The 24,797-nt window shown below is 48.7% G+C and overlaps 1 protein-coding gene across 1 annotated transcript in view; it reads right to left on the reverse strand.

The window, feature by feature from the left end:
* plekhg2 (pleckstrin homology domain containing, family G (with RhoGef domain) member 2) overlaps positions 1–24,797 on the reverse strand; it is a 60,778-nt gene extending 35,981 nt beyond the window's left edge. Inside the window, exons 1-3 of the mRNA XM_026191414.2 lie at positions 24,353–24,797; positions 10,424–10,501; positions 1–487 (exon numbers count right to left, since the gene is read on the reverse strand). The exon at positions 1–487 is cut by the window's left edge and continues 43 nt beyond it. Coding sequence (XP_026047199.2) covers positions 1–487; positions 10,424–10,472 — 536 coding nt within the window. The 5' untranslated portion in view covers positions 10,473–10,501; positions 24,353–24,797. The remainder of the gene's footprint in view (positions 488–10,423; positions 10,502–24,352) is intronic.

Here is a 24,797-nt window from a genome sequence, read left to right on the forward strand (position 1 = left end):
TCCACGATCTCCAGGACCACTCGGTCCAGCCGTGAAAGCTGTCTGGGCGTGGCCACCGCCGCCGCCACTGCCACCCCCACCGGACTAGCAACATTACTGGGGTGGCCGCCTCCTCCTGTCACCTTGGCGACACACGCCCCTCCTCCTCCAGATGCTCCTCCTCCGCCTCCATGAGGTGTGAGGGGAGTGAGGTCCAGACTGATGTCTGAGCCATTTCTTTTTGGCGTGGAGGACGACGATGAGGCGTTGTATGTCGGCACTGCGCCGTAAGGAAGTGAAGAGGATGAAGAGGATGAGGAGGAGTGGGAGGAGTCCTGCAGGGAGACTGACGAGGCAGAGGAGGAGAGGGAGAGGGAGGCGGGACGCTCTCCGTCCGAGCAGACGGTGTTGACGGAGGTGCAGGAGGACGACGCTCCTCGCTCTCCGGATGACATCATCCTACCCACAATCCCACTCAGAGATGAGACTGAGGAGGGACGTTTGGCAGCTGGAAAGAAGAGAGAAAAATGCACAAATTAGTCCACGAGCTCGTTTTAAACACAGAGTTTAAAAAAGAAGCCAATACGGAAGTTGAACAAGCTGCAGTTCCTCTAACGTCCACCAGAGGCTCCAACAGTCACGGTGTTTTTATAAGTTATGGCTTAAAGTTTGCACTTTTCGGGGCGTGGCCTATTTGACTGTGCCTATTTGTGTAGCTGCTAGCTGTCTGCTAACCAAGTTTAGCTTATAACACTCCAGTTCTCCCTTCTGGCTCCAAAAACCTGATACTGTGGCCATAAAACGAGACATCTTTTATTTACAGGCTGTATTTTTAGCTAAAACACCCAAACAGAAACCAGTGGAACACGCACGTTTCCTCATGCGTGTGATGAGGTGGGCTCGGCAGCAGAACATATGACAGCGACGCTTTGTCTGTGCAGAAGTGGGTCAGTGAACTCACCACACACTAGAACAGCTGACTGTGAGCGCACAACATCCAAAGTCAAACATAAGGCCTGGGGCCCAGAACTGGCCGGTTACAGCCTGTGTGACAGCTTTTGATATAGACCCCGCCCATTCACAAAGCAAAGTAATGAAATAATAGATCAACAGTTAAATGACAGAAAAGGTCTTTCACAGTTTACAACAACACCATTTTTTACAGTGTGTCCACAGTAACACGAAGCTTTTCTGTAATTTTACACGTTTCTTTTGTTTCTTTCAGCTCGGAGAGTCGTGCAGCAGCGTTTCTTTATCATGTGGAAAAACTGAGACGTACTGTTGGAATTTCACTTCTTCTCATATTAGTACATCTGAGGGATTAAACGTAGGAGAGCTTCATGGTCCACTGAAGACCAAAGTGTGCTGTATGAGGTCGTGACAACGTTTGACAGCTGAAAGGATGATTCAGCAAAGCTGGGCGGGTGTATATGGTTAAGCCACGCCCACTTTTACACCTCAGTTATGTTGTGTTTTTTGTGGGTCAGCTGGTAAAGAATCATGAGGTGGTGTCAAGATGTAGCCTCTAGACCTTTGGCCCATGTAAGGTGGACCTGTGGTTTACCCTGCTCAGCTGGGCCACAGCTGGGCCACAGCTGGGCCACAGCTGGGCCACAGCTGGGCCACAGCTGGGCCACAGCTGGGCGGTGGCTTCAGCCACAGCCGTCCAGTCGTCTCCGCTGCTAGTTCACTGTTGAGTGATTTATCATCAGAAATCAATCAATCAGGCTGAATCCTCGATGAACACGAGGCTCGTTTCCTCGTTCTGGTTTAGAGGAAGGACCGATGCTGATGAGCTGCCTTCACACTAACATCAGTGGGTGTGTTGTTCTCCACAGTGGAAGATAAAAACCATCTGAACGCCTGCTCGGTTCTTCCATGTCCCAACACCTACGGCCACACCAGTGTCCATCATAAACTCCTCCCTCCTTCAAAACCCAAAGCAGCGCCTTACCTGCCCGTCCAACAGGTGATCCCTCAGAAACACTTCCAGCGGTTGCCACGGTGACTTCCTGATCAGTGTAAACCTGCCGTGTGACTTTCAGAGTAAACAGGAAGTGTGTGCGCAGCAGAGCGGATCGTCTCTACCGACACACTCTTCCTCTTTTTGTACATTCTTCCTTTTCATGAAAGACTTTCTCACATGTTAAAGGAGCAGCCATCTTTACCGTGACTCCACCAGCAGCACGTCTTCAAGCTTTATTTCCTGTTAAAGTTCAGCCCTGTCACAGAGCGCGAAACCCAGACTGCTGATAAACACCTGGGGCCTCCTCGGTTCCTAAAGCCACAAGAACACCGAGGCTCCACTGAGAGCGCCGCAGGTGACATACCATCATAAGATAAGGATGATGGTGGCATCGCTCCGTCTCACTGAAGGATTTCTAAAAAAGTCAACTCTGCACAACAAAGACATGAAGCTAAACAGCAGCGATGTGTGGAGGCTTACTGAAGCTGGACTGATTGGCGTGTAATGATGTGCGAGCTGGTGGCCGGCTGGCTACATGCAGTGGATAAGCTGATAGCACAGCGCAGAGGAGGGAGGAGGCTCAGGGTTAAACTGTTCTCTGGGTTAAAAGGTCACATCGTCGGACCAAACAGAGTCTGAGACGGCCCCGGCCTGGACTGAGTATGTTCTCCAGCTCAATGCTGGACTTCCCTGATGCTCCTCAGTCTCTGGTCCCTACATCACTGAGAGGTCTAACGAGGGGCTGCCCCCCCTCCAAAGTCATAAAACAGCACCAGAGAAAGTTAAGATGTTACTTTAAGGCAAACCCGCCGAACGAGATGTGCCACAAACACACGTGTGAAGTGTGAGAAAAGCCGTCAGAAGCACACGATGTGCTGCAAACTCAAAGTTCACAAAGTTTTTCATTTCTTTTGTTTCCCTGAAACGTTTAGCAAACGCTCCCTGCCAGTTTGTGGTTTCAGAGTTAATTACTGAGTCTGTTCGTTTTCTTCTCTGCATTTCTCTGAAATGCCACCAAACATGGCAACATCTCTGCGACGGCGAGCGCCGCTTTTAAAAACCTCTGATCCTTCGCTTCAGACTGCAAACCTGAACCACACCTGAACCGAGCCCGGCAGCGAGACGCTGAGATGGAGAAGTAATTAAAGTCCATTAGCGTTTAAATTCCAGACGTCCCGGCGGGAGGACTTTCCGTACGCCGTTAGATGAGAACATTTTTCCACTTTCCAGCTGATATTACAGAGTTTCGTAACTGCAGGTTCTTACAGGAACGCCTCTGGCAGCAGCGTCGTAAGCAGCTGACCTCACGTGCATGTGGCTGATGCTCCAAGAATTACACTCACGTTATTATCTGTCGAAACGTAGTGTTATGACGAAGGAAGCAAAGCTCGCTGAGGATGAGTGTCAGCCTCACATTAAACTCTATCAGGCTCAGCTTTGTCCCACCCACCAACAGAAAACTGGGTGGGAGTTGTTATCCTACACCTGACTCTTCCTAAAGCTCATACGGTCTGCCAGCAGGCTGAGGACAGTCGTGAAACAGGTCACAGAGCGTGCACAGCGTTGTCGTGATTGCCTCGGTTGCTAGCAGGTTGCTCATGGTTTGCATGGAAGACGCTGACTAGTCTGAAAACTTCGAGCAACAAGTCGCCAAGCAGCAGCAGCAAAGACTTTAACAAGCGTTCAGTGAACGATCACAGGCCTAATACCAGCTGTCAGCAACCTCTCGCCAACTGGATGGAGAATGCTCGTTTGCCCAAGTGTCCGACAACATGTGACTGCTGTCCCGTCATACCTGGGACTTTGGTGGTCTCAAAAATGGGACTTTTATCTGCCATTACTGACACGCCTCCAAACCTCGGTACGAGCATATAAGGTGCAGCTGGAACCTGAATAAGCAGCAGATTTAATCTGTAGGACAGATCGAAGCTGGTCGAAGGTCTGGTTGACTCGCTGTGGTTTTTGAACACTTCCACTTTGCAACACACCGCTGCGAGTTGATGGTGGAACATCGAGGCGGGACGCCGTGTCGCAGCATCCTGTTACAGCACCGCTCCCAAACTCACTGAGCTCTTTAGAACAAGTAAAGGTAAAGGCCAGCTGCACACACCTGTGACTGGATCAGGCACGAAGAGGCTGCACGTGCACTGTTTTATGCTGATGTGTGGGAAAGATAACCATCAGACCGATTCCCTGCACTCACAGCTTTTACTTCATATTTTCCTGCAGATATTCTCAAATACTTTTAGTATTTAGAGGTAAAAGTACTGAGATGATAAACTGCATTTCCAGCTCATCCTGAGCTACAATGAAGAACATCGCACAGGATCACCTTCGTGCTCCTCACAGCCCGTCATTAAACATCAGAGAAACACAGCTCAGTCAAACAGCAGAACAAAAGCCATCAGAGACGTAGAGCGACTTACTTTGAGTTTGCAGTGTGTGTCTGTGTGTGTGCGTCAGGCAGTCCACATGTTTCTCTGTTCAGATCACTGATTTAATGACACAGCTCACCGTTGAACACCGACTGAACAAAACTGCTTCTCAACACATCTGATTTCCTGATTTCCTGTTATTGGCTGTGTGTGTGTGTGTGTGTGTGTGTGTGTGTGTGTGTGTGTGTGTGTGTGTGTGTGTGTGTGTGTGTGTGTGAGAGAGAGAGAGAAAATGACACGAGCATTTGCCAAACCACATCCTGCATTTGAAGTCAGGTGCAGCGCTTTCAGATTATCTCAAACACACACACACACACACACACACACACACACACACACACATACCTGTAAAAGTGTAAATAGATGTGTGTAACTACCTGATGTAATGTTGTGTCCTTATAAACTGACACAGGAAGTGTCTGTAGTTGTGGTCAGTTTGTCGTCACAGCCAGCTGGTGCTGTGTGAAACATATTTTCATTAAAACTTTAGCAGCATAGCTGCCGTTACCCAAAAACCTACTTTTGTCTAATGAGGCCCATCTGACCAAACAGGAAGCTGACTGTCAGAGTAAAATGTCGACATTCAGAGAGATTACTTGGTTTAAAGATCCGACCCGGAGCTGCTTTTCTTCGGGCTAATGTTACCTAAAGCTAGCTCGCTAACACAAATAAAGCGCGAGCTGTCTCACAGCAAAACCCCGTCGGCTCATTCATTCAGAGCTAGCTGTTAAATTATATTAAACACCCAACCAGCAAACCACATCCACGCTTTCTTTTTAAAGATACTGTCAGGGTTCGGGTTACTAAATATTTGGTGTGAAGGCGTTGGCCGATGTGACGTCACTGCCCGTCCTGCTTTCTCCCTCTGGGACGTAAGTTAATGTGCATTTATAAACTTAGCGCTGGATTCAGGAATGAGCTCACTGCAAACACCAGAGGCGCCCCCTGCTGGACAAAAAAAAATACTTGACTGGACTTGAGAGCGTCAATCATTGAACACGTGCACCTAGCTGTTACGGAGCTACACCACATTGAATGTAATTGAATTGAAATTGAATTTAATGCATATTGTTAATTTCCTTTGGTCCTCGAACATGTTGCGTTTCTTCAGACGTGCTGTGAAGCTAACTGACACTGAGCATTAAAAACAGCCACATGTCCTGAGCTGACAGTGATTCTGTGTCTAACGGTTCCATAAAACGGTAGAAACAACCTTCATGGCGAATAAGACAAAAATCAGAATTTTACTGTGGACGCAGGAAAAATGGCAGAGAAACCTGGTTACAGGAGACAAAGTGCGTGGACGCGTCAGTCATTGCACTCAAACACAGCTGAGCCTGAAGGCAGAGAGCGTTTCACCATTTTTAAGGTGGAATTTCCCTTTAAACACATGCTGTAAATCTGTGAGGCGGCGTGGATTCCAGGGTGTGATTACAGTAATAAGAGAGCAGCTCCTCGCTGTCATTAAGAGTTCGACTGTGACGCCACAGGTTTCTGCTTCGACCGCAGCATGTGGAGCCGGCGGCGCCGGAGGCGGGAGCGTTCCCGCCGAGCCGTCCTCCCAGGTGTCCTCAACCACTGGGCGGGAGTCGGAATCTCACCGTGAAGCCACCTTCAAATATCAGGTCAAACAGCCTGCGTGAGGGACACGGCACGCTTTATTTCAGCCAATAATGTTCGAGCAGGGAGAAACAGCGGAGCTTAAATAGTGACGGAGCGAGTTACACCGTCAGAGGATCGAACACATCCTGGAATCAAACCTAAACAGCCGACGCAGGAATCAGAGCAACGAGAGGCTGAAGCGTCTGCAGTCATGCCCACATGTTGAACAGGAAGCGTTTCTGGTGGGCGGGTCCTCAGTAAAACTCCTGTGATTGCAGCAATGACCAATGAGAATGCAGGACACCGCTGACTGACATGTGGACGGGCTGTACGGTTTCCTAGGCAACCAAACTTCCTGTGGATGTTTTTCTGACAAACAGTAAAACAATAAATATATTCACTGAGACGTTCAGGCGCTCCAGGATATAACATAATTATCATTATGACAAAGGAATTGCTCTATGCCCTTCAGGGGGTTTGAAATGTATTTATTTATTTTGAAAGAACATTTTGAGTTATTTTTGTATCCAATAACAAAACAAATAATCCCACTGACAATAATAATAATGATAGTACTCAACTTCCTGTCTGCTGTTTTTGATGTGGTCTTCTCAGGCGCTCGTTTCCTCTTTACGTGCTCTGCGCTGAGATGTCGTCAAATGTCCGTCAAACCTTTCTTTGACCCCTCCCCGCCGATGTCGCCTCGTCTCACGTGACTTTTTATCTGCAAAGTTTCTGGCAGGAAGTCTGACCTGAGAGGCTACGCTCAGCTTCCTGTCAGTCCTCAACAACTGTCACTCATGATGTTGGAAACTGAAGCTGGGCCCGCCTTCTCCCGAGCAGCCCCGCCCACTTATTTAACCCCCCACAGCTATTAACTCTGAGGATAAGAAGAAACACGAAGACGGCTGTGACCAAACTCTGAAGGGTTAAATACGAGGAATGTAACGTAAAGCCAGATGTTTGAATAGTTGGAATTTAACTTTGAGCTCAAAGAAAGCACTGGAGCTGGACCCTCAGCGGGGAAACACCCAACGAGGGCCTAAGATCGTTGAAGAGGATCTCAGTTTACGGCTCCAGAGCCGCCGTAACAAACACAAAGTCCTGCTTTGACACAGTGGATGCAAACGCTCTCTACTTTGATATTCGTGCCGAGCGTCCCGCCGCAGAATCGATTTGGAGCAATCAGACTCCACCGCGATAAAAATCGAAGCATTTAAAGTGATTAAAGCTTCGGCGCAGTTATTGTGCAATCGTACGGCCATTACATCGGAGCGCCGCGTTCTCCCGGCGCTCTGGCAGCTCAGCGTTAACAACAGCCGATCCTGTGCTGAGATCTCTGTGTGTGCTCGGGAGCACGTCTGGAAACCGTCAGCACCGAACGCATCGCCGCAGCCACACATGAAGCACAGCATCCACCACGCAGAGACAGCCCGAGGAACCAGACTCAGTAAGGTGGACTGAGGCGGCCCCGTGCTCGGCTCCACTCGCCTGACACGCTGAAAACGTGGAGCATCAAGAGAAGGAAGTGAAATCGTATGTGCAGCATGACGAGGAGTTAAAATACATTCAGAGGACTCGCCGTGTTCTTTGTCATGTACATCTGACGCATCATCGAGCAGCGTCGCCGAGGAGGACGCCGAGGACGCAGAAGGTCTCGCCCCGACACGAGAGAGTGGAGACAACGAGCCTGAACTGTGCGTGTGAAAGTGCTAAAGAGACATGTTGACAGAGACAAAGACAGGAAGTGAGGCTTCTCAGATCATGACCTTTGACCCCCTGACGGCACCAAGCCAAATGCTGGAAACACACACACACGTTTCAGTTTCCTCGAGTTTACATTCACGTCTGCAGCCCTCAAACTGCGTGCTGGTTTAAACTCGCCGTGGACTAAAAATCATCTCACGTTCCTCTGATTAAATCTGATGAGCAACAAACACACTACGCTATTTCTACAGGTGCTTTATTCATGTTCCAGGTGTGCGATCAGTCTCCACCCACAGGTGAGGGTGGGAGTGCACGCTGCAGACCGTGTCTGTGCCGCTCGGAGCAGCGCTCCACCTTTTTCAGGAGCTTCACCCTCAGCTGAAAAACATTTTGTGTTTTCAGGTATGAAAGTGACTTTTACGCGGAGCACGCCACAGCGAAACATCGATCATTTATTAAGGAGAAGCTTTCACACAGTGCTTTATGAAGCTCTGACAGATGTTTGCCTCTGCTCTAACATCTGCATGTCTGTGCTCTAACCGCTGCCTTTGTTTCCAGCCTGGATTCTTCCCTCTTACTTATTTATTTCACAATGTTTTTATCAGCAGGGAGGCTTCAAAAAGCAGCCAATCGCAGCCAAGAACACAACTTCAGATTTTAAAAAAATCCCCTCTCTCTCCCCTCGCTCCCTCATTTCTTCCTTTCCTCCTTCCTGGTGCACGCCTCCCTTTCTCCTCCTCGCCGGCTCCTTGTTCTGCAGCCTTATCTTGGGCGTTCTCGCTATTTTCTGCCTCACGCCTTTCTGTGGTTACAATCAACAGATCTGTGTGACCCTTTATGAAGTGTGTGTGTGTGAGCGCAGACACATTGTTCAGAGTTACAGTTTATCACCACAAACCATACAACTTCCTTCACACAGTGTATTGGTGTGTGTGTGTGTGTGTGTGTGTGTGTGTGTGTGTTTGGTAATTGCAGTGTTTTTTAAATGAAGCCGTGCTCTGGTATGTTTCTGTGTGTGTTTGTGCGCGAGCGCTAACTATGGAAGCCAATATACCAGCAGAGCAACTAAACAGCATGGTGGCTGTGTGTAATTACACATCATTACTCTGTGTGTGTGTGTGTGTGTGTGTGTGTGTGTGTGTGTGTGTGTGTGTGTGTGTAGTCCGTTCTGCTGGGCCTCTCTGGTTTGGTTACAGGAAGTCACAGCTGAGGGAGAAATCTGAGCTGAGGCTCCAAACAGTGAAACGAGGCAGTGAAAGTGACGCTCAGCAGCGTCACAGGAAACTCAAACGCACCAAACAACCGAATATTTAAAATGTGAAATTAGTTTAACTCAGACTCACATCTGCTCAGTACTCAGACTGTTTAAAAAGCAGCGATGGAAGCTGACTCAGGTGAGAATCAACCCCACACAAGGGCGGTGTGTTACCCACTGTCTAATGTGACTGTGGTCGTGTTTATCAGGTTAAAAGAACCTTCTAGTATTAAGCAAGCATCAACCTCCAGGGTTAAAAGTATGAAGCCAACATAGAAGTCCTAGAAACTGCAGTTCCTCTGACGTCCAGCAGAGGCAGCAGAGAGTCAGTCCCATAGACTAACACTGTACAGCAGAAATGAACATGTTTACAGCCTGATACACAAACTGTTTGTTCTCTGTGGATAGTTTCTTCTTTATAACTCGCCTGTTTAAACTGTATTATAGCAGGTGAAGTTCAAGGGTTTTACTTGGATGTTACTGAGCTCTGATTAGCAGGTCTCTGTCTCAATGCATTGCTAACCAAGCTAGCTAGCTAGCATTAGCCACTGCTTCTGGCACCAGCCAAACCACTAAAGCTACATGCCCAAACAATGGGTCACAGGTGTGGGGGTGCTACCCCGGCTATCATCGTGCGAGGTACACCCTGGACGGGTCTCCAGTCTGACACAAGGCGAACACGCGTTACAAACAAATATACAAAAATATTGACTAAACAAATATTGACACTAAAAACTTTCGTTAGTCGCTCAAACAAAGAGACACATGCTGAAGTGAAAGCTACCTTTGAGCATCGACTATGATAGGACTTGAACCAACAATCACTGAAACTCTCCTGAAGGCCTCCCAACCTTTACAGCACCAACACAGCTGTTGTCCCACAGTCCAGAGCTCCTCTCACGAGAAGGGGAACGTCACGCCCACTCTGCAAATAATCACTGCACGAAGTTTCCAAAATCAAACTTTTCAGCTCAGCTGTTCTTTATGATGGTGCGTCTCTGAGGCTTTCTGAGCATGCTCACTTACTCTCACTGTACCAGCTGCACGCCAGGCTCTGTGGCGCAACGGACAGTGCATCGGACGTCTCGTGAAGAAAAAGCAATTCAAAGTTTGTGGGTTTGAGTCCCGTCAGAGTCCGTCTTTATTGTTGGAATTACACCTGATGCAGTACTGGCCAAAGAGTGTTATTGGGACATATTTGGCCTCAGCATCAGTTTGGATAACTCACCTCAGCCACATCTAAAAGAGCCAACTGTTGGGACGCACCACAAATACCACACAACAGTATCTGCTATCTGCTCCTTCACCAAAATGAGATATTTCACGTGTCTGGAGACAGTGTTATTTTCCCTCTTTTAGCTCTGTTTTTGGTTTCCACCGGCTCCTGGAGAAAAACCTCTCTCTACATTTTTCACCGGCTCATCTGAGTGCTGATGAAGGTGTCGTAAAGTAGCTTTGTCAGAGCTGGATAGACCTTACCTGTGTTACTGGGCGATCTCTGGCTGCCACGCCGTGACCCCTCAGGCATGGTGTGATAGTGTCACAGGAAGCAGAAACCTGGAGAAACACACCAAAAATCCCAGTTAGCCTCCTCGATCAACACAAACCACATCCCAGTGCGACGTGTCTTCATGTCATGACAGCAGCGGCACGAAGAGATACGAGCTTCATACAAGCTGCTCACACAAGAGAGGAGAAGAAGAAGACGAGGAGGAGGAGGGGGAGGAGGGGTCCAAATAAAAGTTTCACTCTCCCTTTGTGTGAAAACAGTGAGGACATATGTAATGTTTGGCTGAACGACAAGAATGAGGTCTCTTCTCCAAAGCCTGTGTGTGTGTGTGTGTGTGTGTGTGTGTGTGTGTGTGTGTGTGTGTGTGTGTGTGTGTGTGTGTGTGTGTGTGTGTGTCCACTGGAGGATAACGGCCTCCTACACAGTCATTGATACAGTAACACAGATTGACCCAATTAAAGCGTTGTACGTAAACAAGTGTTTCTGCAGCTGTCTGCAGGAAAACTGGGAGATGTGGGTCAGAGGGGAGGGGGTACATGGGGGAGAGGGGGGAGACGGGGGTCGGGGTGTCTGTAATGGAAGCCAGATGGCGAGCAGGCCTGCTGCAGGTCTGCTGCAGGTTGCTGGTCGAAAATCTTTCACTGTGTCAGAAACACCTGCAGGTTCTGCTTCATGTCCTAAAATCTAAAGAGGAACTTTCATCGTTCGTCGGACGAAAGCAGAAGAAAGTTTCTCCTCGAGTGGAAACAGTCGCTCAGCCACCGACAGCGAGGACGAGAGCCCGCCTTCCAACCTACAGCTGATCTGAGTTTAAACCGTTTGCTTCAAATTCAGAACTCAGGGGTTTGCAGCTCACTCTGATCAGGTTCATCATCACAGTAAAGACAAACACAATGAAATGGTTCATTAAAAACTGAAATATGACGCGCAGAGCTCAGTGAGGTGTTTGTGCAGTCACTGCGTCTGTGCAGCTCAACACGACGTTTCATCGTTTGTAAAGCAGGTGAGGATTTTTGGAGCGAATGAAGATCATTTGGAGCCCTGATCTCACCCCGGGCGCCGCGCCCCTCTGAAGCCTCTCGAGTAACTTGAAACCTTCCTCCTACTGAAGCACGTTCATGTGTAAGCTGTGCTGACTGTAGCAACAAATATTCACGAGACCAACTTCAACAAATATTTCATATTTTTCACATTTGATGTTTTTACTCAGGACGTTGTTGAGCATTAATGTGCAGGTTTGTAACTGGAGCTGACAAGAAGCCAGAACTCTTCCACACCAAAGACACAAACCTGACTGCAAATCTTACACAGCCCAGAGCTGCACGTGGCTCTGTGCTGCAGCGGACAGCACGCTGGGCTTCTGCTTCAACACAAGTGTTCAAAGTTTGAGTCCCTCCAGAGTTTATGAACTGTCTTTACCCCTTTTGTGTAATAACTCGCTGTATTGTCTTTGGGTGAAACTGAGAGGTGTGCAGGAAGGAAAGTGAAAGACGTGGGGCGGGTCCCAGTGTGCAGGACCTGAACACCATGATTGGAGAGTCTGAAGCAACAACGCTGCTCACTCAGTGAACCTGAGAGAAGACGCAGGACACGGTGTGATGGAGCAGCTCCAGCACTGTGGTTCTCACACACACGTACGTTTCCATCACTTTAGAGGACATTGTCATGGCTCGGCTGTGTGGCAGGCAGGAGGAGGACCCAAAATGCAAAACTCACACACACGGGGATGAACTCAAAAAGCAGCTTTATTGCTGACAAAAGACAATGGGAGATACAAAACTAAACTGGGAAAAACTAACGTAAAGCTCACCAGGAAACACGGGGGAATCACACACAGCATGAGGGAGAACGCGACGCCGAACAGAGGAAGACGCAGACAGAAATACACAGAGGGTTAACGAGGAAGGTGGGAACACAGGTGACACAGATAACCATAACGAGACAGGGCGGGGTGAACTGAACATGACATGTACAGGCACAGAGGTTCAGACAGGAGGAGAGAGAGAGCACGGGGAAAACACAGACATAACGGGCTGGGGAAACATGAAACAACCACAAAGGGAGACGAGGGCTCATAAATACATAGAAGGCACACAGGGGGGGAGAGAGAGCACGGGGAGAACTTAGACATAATGGGCAGGGGAAACATGGAATAAAACATAAGGAGAGACGAGGGCTCACAGATACACAGAGGGGCACACAGGGGGTAAAAGCCATGAAGGGAAAACACTTGGGGAACAACACAACAGGGCAACTCAGAAGACATGGCCTAAATAAGGAACGAAATACGAGAATACAAAGAACTGAGAATACTGGGCCCACATGGCCCAGGACCATGACAGACATTACATTGGCTGACGTTCGTTTCCCGGGTACGTTTATTCTTGTGGAATCAAAAAGCCATCATGAACAGAGCACACCGCTCACATCGTCATTCTCACCTGTCTGTGCCCACAGGAACGATTTTGTGCCATCAGCAGTTTCTGGGACTGAAAATAAATAAAACCTAACCCTGCAGTTCCTCTAACGTCCACTGGGGGCTCCATCAGGGAGTCAGTCCCCATAGACGTTTACCGTCTGCTACACAAACTGCTTTGGTTATGGTTAGGGGCGTGGCCTCTTTGATTGACAGGTGGATGGTGCTTCACCTGAGCTGGAGCTGTGGGCCGTGTTTGTGCTGGTGGAGCCTTTTTAATGCAATTCTAACAACAGACAGACAAAGGTGGAGCTCGCACAGCACGACAAACACGCACACGTCTGTCAGTACCTGCAGCACTCAGCACACACTGCTGTGTGTGTGTGTGCACGCCAGCCTCATCAACACCTACCCAGGTATTTCCAGGTGCATCCGCTTTCAGACACACGTCATCACCACACACACACTCACACTTACAGCACGTGTGTGTGTGTCCACAAACATCAGCTCCATTAAATTAAACAGGCGTCAAACAGGATCCGGTTCCTCTGTCCGGCCGTCTCACTCCCACTGAGCGCTGGAAACGGCTTCAGCTCCCACAGCGCATTGCAGCGTTACAGACAGCGGGGTCAAAGGTCAGCGCATGTGGCTTCTTGCCAGTTCTTCAGCTCTGAATCCCGTTCCTGTTGCTTGGAGTTTGTTGTAGAAGCTGAATCAAAACACACACAGACAGCAGTGATGAATTAAACCCAGCCGCGTGCCAGTGGACCCGAGTGTCCTCCGTGGTTGGATACGAGAGTGAAATCGTCACTAATCTGTGATCCAGCCGACGTGTTTGTGGGTTCGAGTCCCGCCGGCTGCTCTTTACAGATCCCTGAGTGCAGAGCCAACACGTGTGACTCCAAGTGCCTCCTGCTGTGAGAAAAGTACCCACAGCTCAGCGTGGGCGTGGGGCACAGACACTCCAGGGTTGGTGTTTTCTGTCTGTGAAAGACGCCCACAGCTGTGTGTGTCCCTGTGGAGCGCACTGTGGACTTTACAACCACATAATATTTGAAAAGACGTTTCTCAGGATCTCCAGATGAAACCAGTGACATATAAAATCGTGTCGTCTGCACGTTCACAGTCTCGTCGTTTCGTTCTTCACGCTGTGACAGCGGCTTCATCAGATCATGTTACACGTCCACAGGTGTGGACTCACAGCAGGAGACAGACGTTACCTGAAACAGGCTGACTCACTGCCAGAGCGCCCGTGTGGCTCTGTGGAGCACGCAGGAAGGCAGGCAGAGGTTGTGGGTTCGACTCCCATATATGTTGCATGTATGCATCAACAGGAAGTTGTTCAAAGGTTGTGGGTTGAACTGGTGCATCTGTTATAAACAGCACACTGCTCTGTAATGAGTCTGCAGGCCTCAGAAGGAGAACGCTCCATATTACTGAGCGTCTACATTTTTCTGTGGACTTTGTGTTTATATGACATCACTGAGAGAGACACGCCTCCTGCTCAGTGTCGCTATTCACACTGACAGAAGTGATAAACCTCTCAGTCTGAAGCTTTCCTCAAACACACGCTACGTTTCGGACTCACTGCTGCCACCGCTCGCCACGCTGTTGTGTGATGCGTTCACTGCTGCTGGGACGCCACAGAAAAATTTCCATCCATCAGAACGGGAACGACTCACTCCCAACGGGATGAGTTAAGCCAATGTGTGGAGGAAGTGATTCAAAGGCTGCAGGTTTGAATCCCACCAGAGTCACAGTTTCCTGTACTACATGTTTCTTGTTACTAAAGAATAGAGCTGTTACAGTGAGTCCCAGGTGAGGGGCGGAGCTGGACGACCACAATGTGATCCAAAATAACTGTGAGAATGTGCAGGCCTGCTGTGAGGCAGAGATAAGGAGAGGCACAACGAGAAAGATTCAGACCAAAGAAACTCATCCAGGAGATGCAAAAGCAGCAAACTCAGGAAAACTGGTGAGTAGGGGTGAGTGGAGGCTCCGCCCCCTCTGTGGACCCCAAACTGGTTATGAAGAAACAGAAGGACGCTTCCACGAGATCCAAGAAGAACCAACGGTGCAAAACTACAAAGATGGACGAAAACCAACCTCAGAGACACACAACCAACGGCTGCTGCCCTGCTTCTGACCCACACACACACACGCACGCACGCACGCACGGACACACACACACACACACACACACACACACACACACACACACCTATTGTGTTTAAGGAGGTGGTGGAAGAAAAGCCATGCAGGCAGAACACGCACATGGAGTCGTGACCATTCATTACCACTGTCAGAGCAGCGGGTACACTTCACACACAACCATGAAAAACACACACACACACACACACACACACACACACACACACACACACACACACACACACACACACACAGTGGTCCAAGCTAAACAATCACACTGACAGTGCATATAAACTTCCAGTAGTGCTGTGAGAAGCAGAGACACACAGGCGCCTTCTCTCTCTGTGTGTGTGTGTGTGTGTGTGTGTGTGTGTGTGTGTGTGTGTGTGTGTGTGTGTGTGTGTGTGTGTGTGCGCGTGCGCGCGCGCGTTGTCCTTCGCCACAGTGGAGCGTTGTTGTCGTGGTGATGAGACTGAGACTGGCAGCAGTGATTTGGGGGTTGAACTGTTTTCGTTCAAGCTCAGCAGGAACCAATCAGGCGTGTTTTTGATCTATTGGTTTGATTGGTCACAGATCTGTGAGGCAGGCGGGTGCAAGTCACAGCTGCCTGATCAATAAGTATCATAGATAAACATTTCATTGGTCACTTATTCACTACGGTGAGTCTAATGCGGATGATAATGTGTGGAAAACACTTGAAACTTGGAGGGTGTTTGATAAAACGTTCAGACTGTCCTCGTTTAACATTAGCATCACGCAGAGGTGGGGGGGAGGAGATGGATGGGGCTCAGACGGCTCCGTGCGGAGGCAACGATGCAGTTAATGCGCTGGATCGCACAAAAGGAAACTCTGGAGGAACGAACACATTTATCGATCGGCTGACCGCTGAAGCTGCATTCTTTGTGGTGCCCAGCAGGGGGCGACTCTTCTGTTTGCATGTGCCTGCTGCTCACCTGATCTCTGAGCTCAGGAATCACTTCCCCGATGGCTTTGTGGTCGCAGTCACTAGTCACATGATGACGGTCAGAAAGCGTGATGAAGCAGGGGTGGGAGGGGCTACCCTATGACTGATGGATCATATTACAGTGAAATTTATGCACTAATTTTTGCATAAATGTGTCAAATCTATAGAAATGAAACAGTTTCTGTTTGTAGTCTGAGCGTTACTGACCAATCAGGTCTGAGCAGGTAGTCTGCATGCAGGTGTGCAGGCCACGTGGAAGCCTCACATGACTACCAGCTCCAGTCTGACGTGGATTCATGTGGTTTTTAGCTGTGAGCAGCTGAACCTGGGTATCTGCTGCCCACACCTGAAGGAGATTTGCCTCCAGACGCTAAATCGGCCGACAGCGCGGTGGGTCTGACATCACACTGCAGCAGTCAGCACAGAGCGTTTGTGTGTTTTTAACAGTGATGGTTAACGGTGACATCACAGGTACGGGAAGACGTCTGGCACAGAGTGCACGAACAAGCACAAGGAGACAACGTTGGTTTTATTAGCTTCTGACAGTCTTGTTATCCACTGGCTGCAACTTCCTTCTGGAGACCAAGTCAGCAGCCAGGCTTCTCCCAGATTGCACAACATCCTGTCAGCCAATCAGAGGCGCAGCACTGAGTGAACGCTCTCAGCTGCTGCCCGGGTTTCTTCTCCACCTGACCCCGTCTCTGTGGTTTCGCTCATAAAGCTCGAGCTGCTTTGCCTGTGGCCTAAAAGTTTCTTCCAGCGTACGAAGAGACGATAGTTTGGCTTTGCAAACATGGCCGCTTCTTTCTCTAAATAAACCGAGATGGTGACAAACCCAAGGCTTCAAACAGTAGTCCACACACTGTGTCTGTGTTTTATTCACGGCCTCTGCTGCGTGTACATGTGGGGAGGCCTCCTCATCCTCTAAACACAACACGCCGCAGTCTGACACCGCTTCCCTCTGTGGTCACCAGCCAAGGTTACTCCTGCCCAGATTCACAAACACAGTCACATCATCGCACAGTGCAGGACGACACTCCGTGTGTGGCCTCGCTGCAACTGACATCGAGCACACAATAACACTGTTGTCCTGCTGTTTCCTTTGTGCTCATAGCATCAACCAGCTCCACAGAAACACACACTGACACACAGAGGCGTGACTGACAGTTGTTTGGCGCAGGCAGTACAGATGTTTGCCGTGGTGCGTTTAAGGACACGGACAGGCAGCTTCACTCGACGTCGCACCGTCAGTGCTGTCTCCCACACAGCTCTGCGACTCGTACGTGCTGATGTTTGTTGATAGTTTATTTAAAATGTTCAAAGAGAAAATCAAAAAGAGGCCGAGAGGAAAAGCATCCAACCTTTCATCAAAGCACACGATTTTAACGTTTACTGCAAACAGACAAAGAAGATTTGCTGATGCAGCAGAATGAAGACCTGCAATATGCGAGCGCTGCGTATGCCATCCAAATTAGTGCACGCCTGGGCCGCCATCAGGTGTGAATGGCACGATGTTGTTCTGCTAATACGGTTAGCACTGTAACCTCGCAGCACGAAGGTGGTGAGTTTGACTCCACCATCAGGCCGGGGTCTGTGTGGAGTTTGCATCTTCTCTAGCTTAGCTGGAAACTCTAAATTGCCCATAGGTGCCTGTCTGTATCTCGCCCTCCTTCACATTTTCCATGCAGTGGACTGACTCTGGCCCCCAGGCCTTATGTTTGACACCCCTGTTCTAACCTGTCCTGCAAAGGTGCAGAAGAGAAGATGAATGAGGTCTCACAGTTGATACCAGCTTGGAGTCAGTTTTCGGTTTGTGCAGCAGCGATGTGTAAAGCCGTCCCGGCTCACCTGCACCACACGTCTGCAGTTTATGGTCAGGGCTCAGTGAGGTCCAGGTTTTGGTCTTCAGCCTCTCTCCACACATGAACCAGAGAGGTGGTGCCGACTCCGTGCAGCTCTAGGGCACGCAGGTTGTGGGTTTGAGTCCCACTGGAGTCGGTATTTAGCAGGGTTTTTCTTTTTTTTACCAAACAGTAGAAACCTACAAAGGAGGCTTTGTGCTCCAAACACCTTCGGATTGTCTGCGTTCAGCGTGTGGAACGTTTCTCGTGCTGGTAAAATGCAGCCTCAGTAAATCAGCCTGACCTGCCATCGCGCTGGCACAGGATGAAACTGCCCGGGATAGCGCTGCCTGTCAGGACAATAGATGTGAGCTGGCTGATGTAAGAGAAGAAGAATGGAGCAGAAATTCCTTCAGTGAAATTTCTCCAGAGGGGGACGTAAAGTCTGACTCAGAGCAGGGAGAGAAAGTGTGACCTCTGACCTCAGTCTGTTTGCACACTGCTAAATCTGGACGTTAGTGTTTGACTTGAGTTTGTTCCAGGTCTGTCCCGGCCTGTTTAAGGGATGGAAACATCTTTTTCAAGGGCTCATTTCTGGAATTTGACCTGACCTGAGAAAACCAGCAGTAAATAACCGACCTAACAGAGTTGGTCCTGAAACACGCTGGAAACAAAGTTCAGTCAAAATCGTAAAATACAGATCCGTCGGTCACAGGTGATGTCACAGCGCCATGCAAAAGGACAGCAGACTAACATCTGTCTGACCGCTGACTGTCACTGCAGCTGCGTTGGTATACCAAACAAACGCTGGCTCGTTGGCTGAGAAAGGTTTCTGAAGTTTCAGTCGGATCAATTCGTCCAAACAAGTCGAGAAAAACGAGCACGGTCGCGACCTGATGCGTGACTTTCCATCTTGAACTGATAGAGCAGCTTTCACACGGCAGCTTGGCTTAAAGATGACGCAGGACGTGCTGCTTTCACCTTAATTAAGTCAGTCACACATTTCTAAACATGGCCTGGAGGAGCTGCATGCCCGACGCCGTCTGATGGGACATTAAACAGCCTCCGACCTGCCAGCTCCCAGCGCTAACTGCCTGTGAGAATAGCACACATATTTGCCTGCTTAGGTCACCTGTGCCTCCTGAGTGCTCTCCGGACAGCGCTCTCTCCTTCAGTACTGAGGAGGTGTCTGAAGCACACCTTTCCTGTTGAAACTATCCCGACCGGATTCTCCCAGCATGCATGAAAACAGCCAGCTTTCCCCAGTAGGTGATAAAGATCTGCAGCTGTTGCTCTGCGCTGGGAAGCAGAGCTTGCTGGTCCCGTGGTTAGCTATGAGAATATTTAAACAGATTTCAGGGAACACCACACATAAATGTACCGTTATTACTGTACAGCTTTTCAGCAGATTCCCAGAGGAAGGACTGCACTGAGAGCTCATCTGCAGCACCAGTATGGCTCTGTGGTGCAACGGGCATGGCGTTGGACTTCTACACGTTCATAGGAGAGGGCATTCAAGGTTGTGGGTTCGAGTCCCACCTGAGTTCAGGGTTGGCTTATGTGTTTTGGTGCTAAAACAAATATGATGTTTGTGGCTCTTCTGTAAAGCTTGTTGATCTGATCCCAAAGACAGAAACACTTACAGCTGACTCCGAGCACCAAACCCAGAAAGGCTCCACATCAAAAACAACAGGTTTCCAACCCGAGTTCATGTGTGAGGACATCGTCACTGAGCTTCACGTGCTTCACTGATGATCCAGGGAAGGCGCTCAAACACTGGCAAGCATCCCAGCTCTGCACACAGACAGACATTACAGGCGAGCAGGCTGCCCCCCTGCGTCTGTTTAGAGACCGTACCATTGTACGGTTGGTGCTGGTGACTACCTAGCCCCGGCACATGTATAGCCGTGGAGACCTTGCTTCTATGGCCTCTGAGTTGTGCGGTTAACCTCCGCTGGACCTGCCAGACGCACAAACGCACATTTGAAACTTCACAGACGCACAAACCAGTCAGCTGGAAGACTTCTGAGGGAAGTTTCAGAGTTTCATGTGCATGCACACATAAATGTAACATGACGTGAATAACTTCAGTCCAGCTTTAAATACTGAAAACACACCACACATGGCTGTGCTGTGGACACAGAGTGTGACTGTCAGTGGACGCCTGAAGCATCCAGGAGAGACTCTGTGTGTGAGTGGAAACCCCCCACATGTGTTTGTGCATGTTTGTGTGACTAATATCAGACGTGAGCCTGTGTGTGTGTGTGTGTGTGTGTGTGTGTGTGTGTGTGTGTGTGTGTGTGTGTGTTGGCATGAAACAGAATGACAGAGACAGTGTGTTTTACAGCACTGCTGGTGATTCACGCGCCTCCAGCACACCTGGTTTACACAATGAACACATTAGAGCTTTGTTTCTATTCGGCAGTGAAGTCAGCAAATACAAAATGACTTTAAAGACTCTTAATGCGAGTTTGTGCTTAAAGTGGATATGAAGCAAAGAACAGACTGGAAGCGTCTCAGTGCAGCCGGCTCAGAAAGGCTGACCGTTCTGGCTGCACGGCTGGTTGATCGGTGCGAGAGTTTCATGACTGGATCTACTGGCTTCGTAAATGTAAATTAGGATTACTGTAACTGTAACTGAATAGCAGCATCTATGTCTTTATGATCCAAACTTGTCTGAGTGTGAAATATTCTGACTTCCCATCTGTTTTCCATGGACACTGGCTCTGCTGTGCTGAGATCAGCAGTGTTCGTCTTTTCAGTGAATAATTGAAAACTGCAAGATCGTCCTTTGGGCCAAATCTGGACACACACATGTTCACCAGCTTATTAGTCTGTGACGATAACACAACAAGGTTGTGCGTTATACCTTTTTGTGTAATGGACACACTAACGCTCGAGTCGTCCGATTTCTCATCCGTGTGCTTGCATGTACATGTATGTGTGCTTTGTATTTTGTTTATGTTGTTTACTGTGTTGTTCTGAGGCTGGAAACACTGCGGTATACATCTGCCGCCGGAGCCTCACACACACACACACTGCTGTATGTCACAGTAGAGCCTCTGTCTAACCTCAGACGATGCTAAATCGTCGGACTAATTATTATAAACGACAAACACCGGTCACCAGGGAAACCATTCAACCACATCCCATAATTACACTGCACGGGCTCAATATTAAAACTGCTTCCAAATAGCTGAGATGGTTGGGGTGCGTTTGATTTCTGCTCGCCTGTGAAGTCAATGGTTCTTTGTGTTTTTCGGTGCCGCCCTCTGTTGCTGCTGCCTTTCTTTCACCTGTATAACCAGCTCAGGGTTGTATGGGTTAAAGTTCACTGTGGCTGATGCAGGAAACCTTCAACTTGAATCTGAGTGCTCAGGATACTCAAGACTGCAGCTTTGAAAACGATGGAAAAGCAGAGACAATTCACACCTCCTTAAAAAATCAACCAGGAGTAATTTAGAGCGACTTGATCCCGATGTTGGAAACGTGAACATGCAGGCTGCAGATTTTAGGTTACAAACATCAGCAAGTTTGGTTAAATTAGAAGGACCGTGTGCTTTTTGTTAAGTGACAGCAGCGTCACAAAGAGTAAAGAACCTCGGCTATCTGGTTTCTAACTTCTGACTTAATGTAGAGCGCAGACGTGCGTCTAGCTGGATTAGGTGAAAAAGGGACACTGGAGGGGGTTGATGGATCTTTAAATATTGACTCTGGTGGGATTCAGACCCACAACCTTCGAATTTGTTCAGTAGCAAGTCTCTAGAAGTTCAATGCACCACAGATCCTCGCACAACTGATGGGCAGACATAAAAGAACGACCCAGAGACAATGAACCATGTTGCTTGATGCAAAGCAGCCTGATTTTGGTTTTTCAGAGCCTTAAACTGATGCTACCAACAGACGCCGGCGTCCAGTTAGCCAAACGTGCATGTGTTTGGACAGTGGGAGGAAGCTGGAGAGCGCAGACAGAACCCACGCAGACATGTGGAGAACATGTGCTCCACACAGCCGACAGCATGTAAACATTAAACACCATATATGAGTGATAATAACACAGCGCTGCATTCTGCTGTAGCTTCTGTCAGCTGCGTCCTGTGAAAGCACCACTGTAGGTAACCAGCTAACCCCCAGTAGCTGGCTCTCTGAGCCGGTTTCAGCTGCTGCTCCAGAGAGAGACAGCGTCCAGCTCCAGCATTTTGGACTGCAGTGTGACAGGAGATCCTCTGTGGACCGCAGGGATCCTGCAGCAGGTGGAGAACTGGTTCATGTGCTGCTGGACCAAGAAGAAAGACCAGCAGCTGCAGACCAAGATCCACATCTATGACGACAGACTCACCGGAGAAGCAGCTGCTTACATCGCTCACGTTTTGATAACAACTGTCATGAAATAATTAATAATATCGTTAATGAGTCAGTTTAAGGTGTTTGTGGCTCCATCACAGATCCAGGCTTCTTCTGTAGGACACACTGCAGGCCCATGATGTGACTCCAGACATGTCTTCACCTCCAAGACCACGTAACACCTCGACACGATGTCATCAGCATTCAAATATCGTCGGTGAAGGAGGCGGAGCCAGAACAAAAACAAGCACACAGACCAATCAAATGTATTCATGAAGAAAAGTTGAGTCTCATTGACTTTGCAGTTTGTCCACGGTCACCTCAGATGACCTCAAGTCAACCTGTCAACCACACACACACACACACACACACTTACTTCTTTTAATGTCTTAGTGAGGACATCTGCTTGGCATAATGCTTTCCCAAGCTGCTAACCTTAACCATCAATGAATGCTAACCATAACCTAACTGTGACCCTGACACTAAGACCACATTTTGAGTCTCAAACATGTCTTCAAACTCGTGGGGACGGGCACTTTGTCCCCATATGTGACTGTTGGTCCCCACAAGTATATTAGCATGACAATTTTTGGTCCCCACAAAGATATGTAGACATGGTATACACACACACACACACACACACACACACACACACACACACACACACACACACACACACAAATATAAATAAACCAATGAGAGGTCTGTGAGGCCGGTTCAGAAAGCGCGTGTGTGTTTGTTTCTTGACAAAGAGGCCTATTAGTAAGATCGATGCTCAGGAGCTGTCATCTGCCTGCCAACACACACACTAACACACACACTAACACACACACTAACACACACAATTATAATTCCATTAGGGTTTTTCTAAGGCAGTAATCGAAGGGCCTTGTTGGCTGATATTCAGAGATGTAATCCCCACGGATTCAGCTTACACACACACACACACACACACACACACACACACACACACTGATGGTGAGAGCAGATTTCACTGATTGTGTGCGATATGATGAAGAGTCAGAGAACCTGACATTAAATTCATTTATATAAAAGTGTGCGTCTCGCACTCTTCAGACAAAAAACAGCGAGCTTGAGTCTGATTTCAGGGGTCACATGACCACTAACCACTTCTGCTGACAGTAATGGAGCATTATAATCAGCTGACTCTACAGTGTGGCCCTCTTTCCTGTACTTTCAAAATAAGAGCAAGGAGCTTGCCAGTAACTAAACAGCACTATAGTGAACTCACTAATATGCCAAACATGGAGGTGTTTCAAATCTGTGGGTCTATTTTCTGCAGTGGAGTGATTCAGATGTGAAGCTTTACATCATAATAAACTACAGCTCGCTGTGTGTTGACTCAGTAACAGGTAAAATGCTTATCAGCCTGAACAGGACTGATGACAACCTGCAGCTCAGACCTCAGCGAGCTTCACGTATCAGAGACAAACCATGAAGTTTGTTTTTCATATGAGCGTTTGAGAGACGAGACGGCAGATCAGATTGAAACACTTGTTCCTTCGACATGCAGAGTAACACAAGCTCAGACAGGCGGCCTGTGAACAGATGCAGCGGCAGCAGAAAGTTTAAAGGGTTAAACTGCGCACTGAGAGCCAAGACTCCTCCTGCTGCCCTCTACAGGCCGCCGCGCAAATTACAAGCATTAACACTGAAGCGCTGGCCGGTGCAGCTGTTTGTTTGTTTGTCTCTTTAAAGCAGAGGTCAGAGGTCACCTCATCTAAAGGTTCATCCTCCGGGAGCAGCAGTGGGATCATTTCATATTCACGTCATCAGATCTAGATTTTCTTTGGTTTTTTGGTCCAGATGAAATGTTGTAAAGTTGATTAGCGTAATTAATCATCAATCAGCTGTTTAATGATTATCGATTGCTAATTACATTTAAACAAATGAGTATGAAATGATACGGATATTAATTAAAGTAATTACTGGTATTTTTATCATCATAATAAACAGGGTCATAGTTTAATATGGTGCGTGTAACACAGCTGTACTTCACCGTGATTCGGGCACGCGCACAGACTTTACGAGAGTCTGGCACTGGACCTGGGCACGCGCTGGAATGACTGGCGCTTTTATTGTGTTAAATTACGAACAGGCGTCTTTTATTTTGTAAAATAACCTCTGCTTGCTGCAAAGCAAAGAAACAGCGTGAGGGTACCTCGGAGGCATGAAGGTCCAGCAGCCGGTGAGACCCCGCTGAGCTCCGCTCGTCCCTCCCTCCCTCGGTCGGTCTTTCTCCGGTGTTCCTGCTGCTTACACGGCCGCTCCGGACGCATTGGATCTGCCAGCCTCCAGCAGCTTCCTCCACCTCCTCCTTCAAGCACAGTCAAAGCGAGTTTCCCAACACGGTTTAACGGCAATGCTGGCGGCGCTCCGGAGCCTCACTGACCTACTTGGCCAAGTTTTACACGTCAAAAAGCGAAAAAAAATCAAAGACACAATCCAGCATATGTCCGGCCGGGACCGATCCCCGCGTCCACTTCACAGGTCACAGCGCAGGCCACGGGAGGTGAGAGGTGCGATCCGCTAGTTTGGAGATGAGCTCCGGGCGGCGCGCAGTCAGCTCGACCCCAACTGCTGCTGGACCGAGGAGGAGGAGAGAG

The sequence above is a fragment of the Astatotilapia calliptera genome, chromosome 14 (genome assembly GCF_964374335.1).
Source record: "Astatotilapia calliptera chromosome 14, fAstCal68.1, whole genome shotgun sequence".
Classification (NCBI taxonomy): domain Eukaryota; kingdom Metazoa; phylum Chordata; class Actinopteri; order Cichliformes; family Cichlidae; genus Astatotilapia; species Astatotilapia calliptera.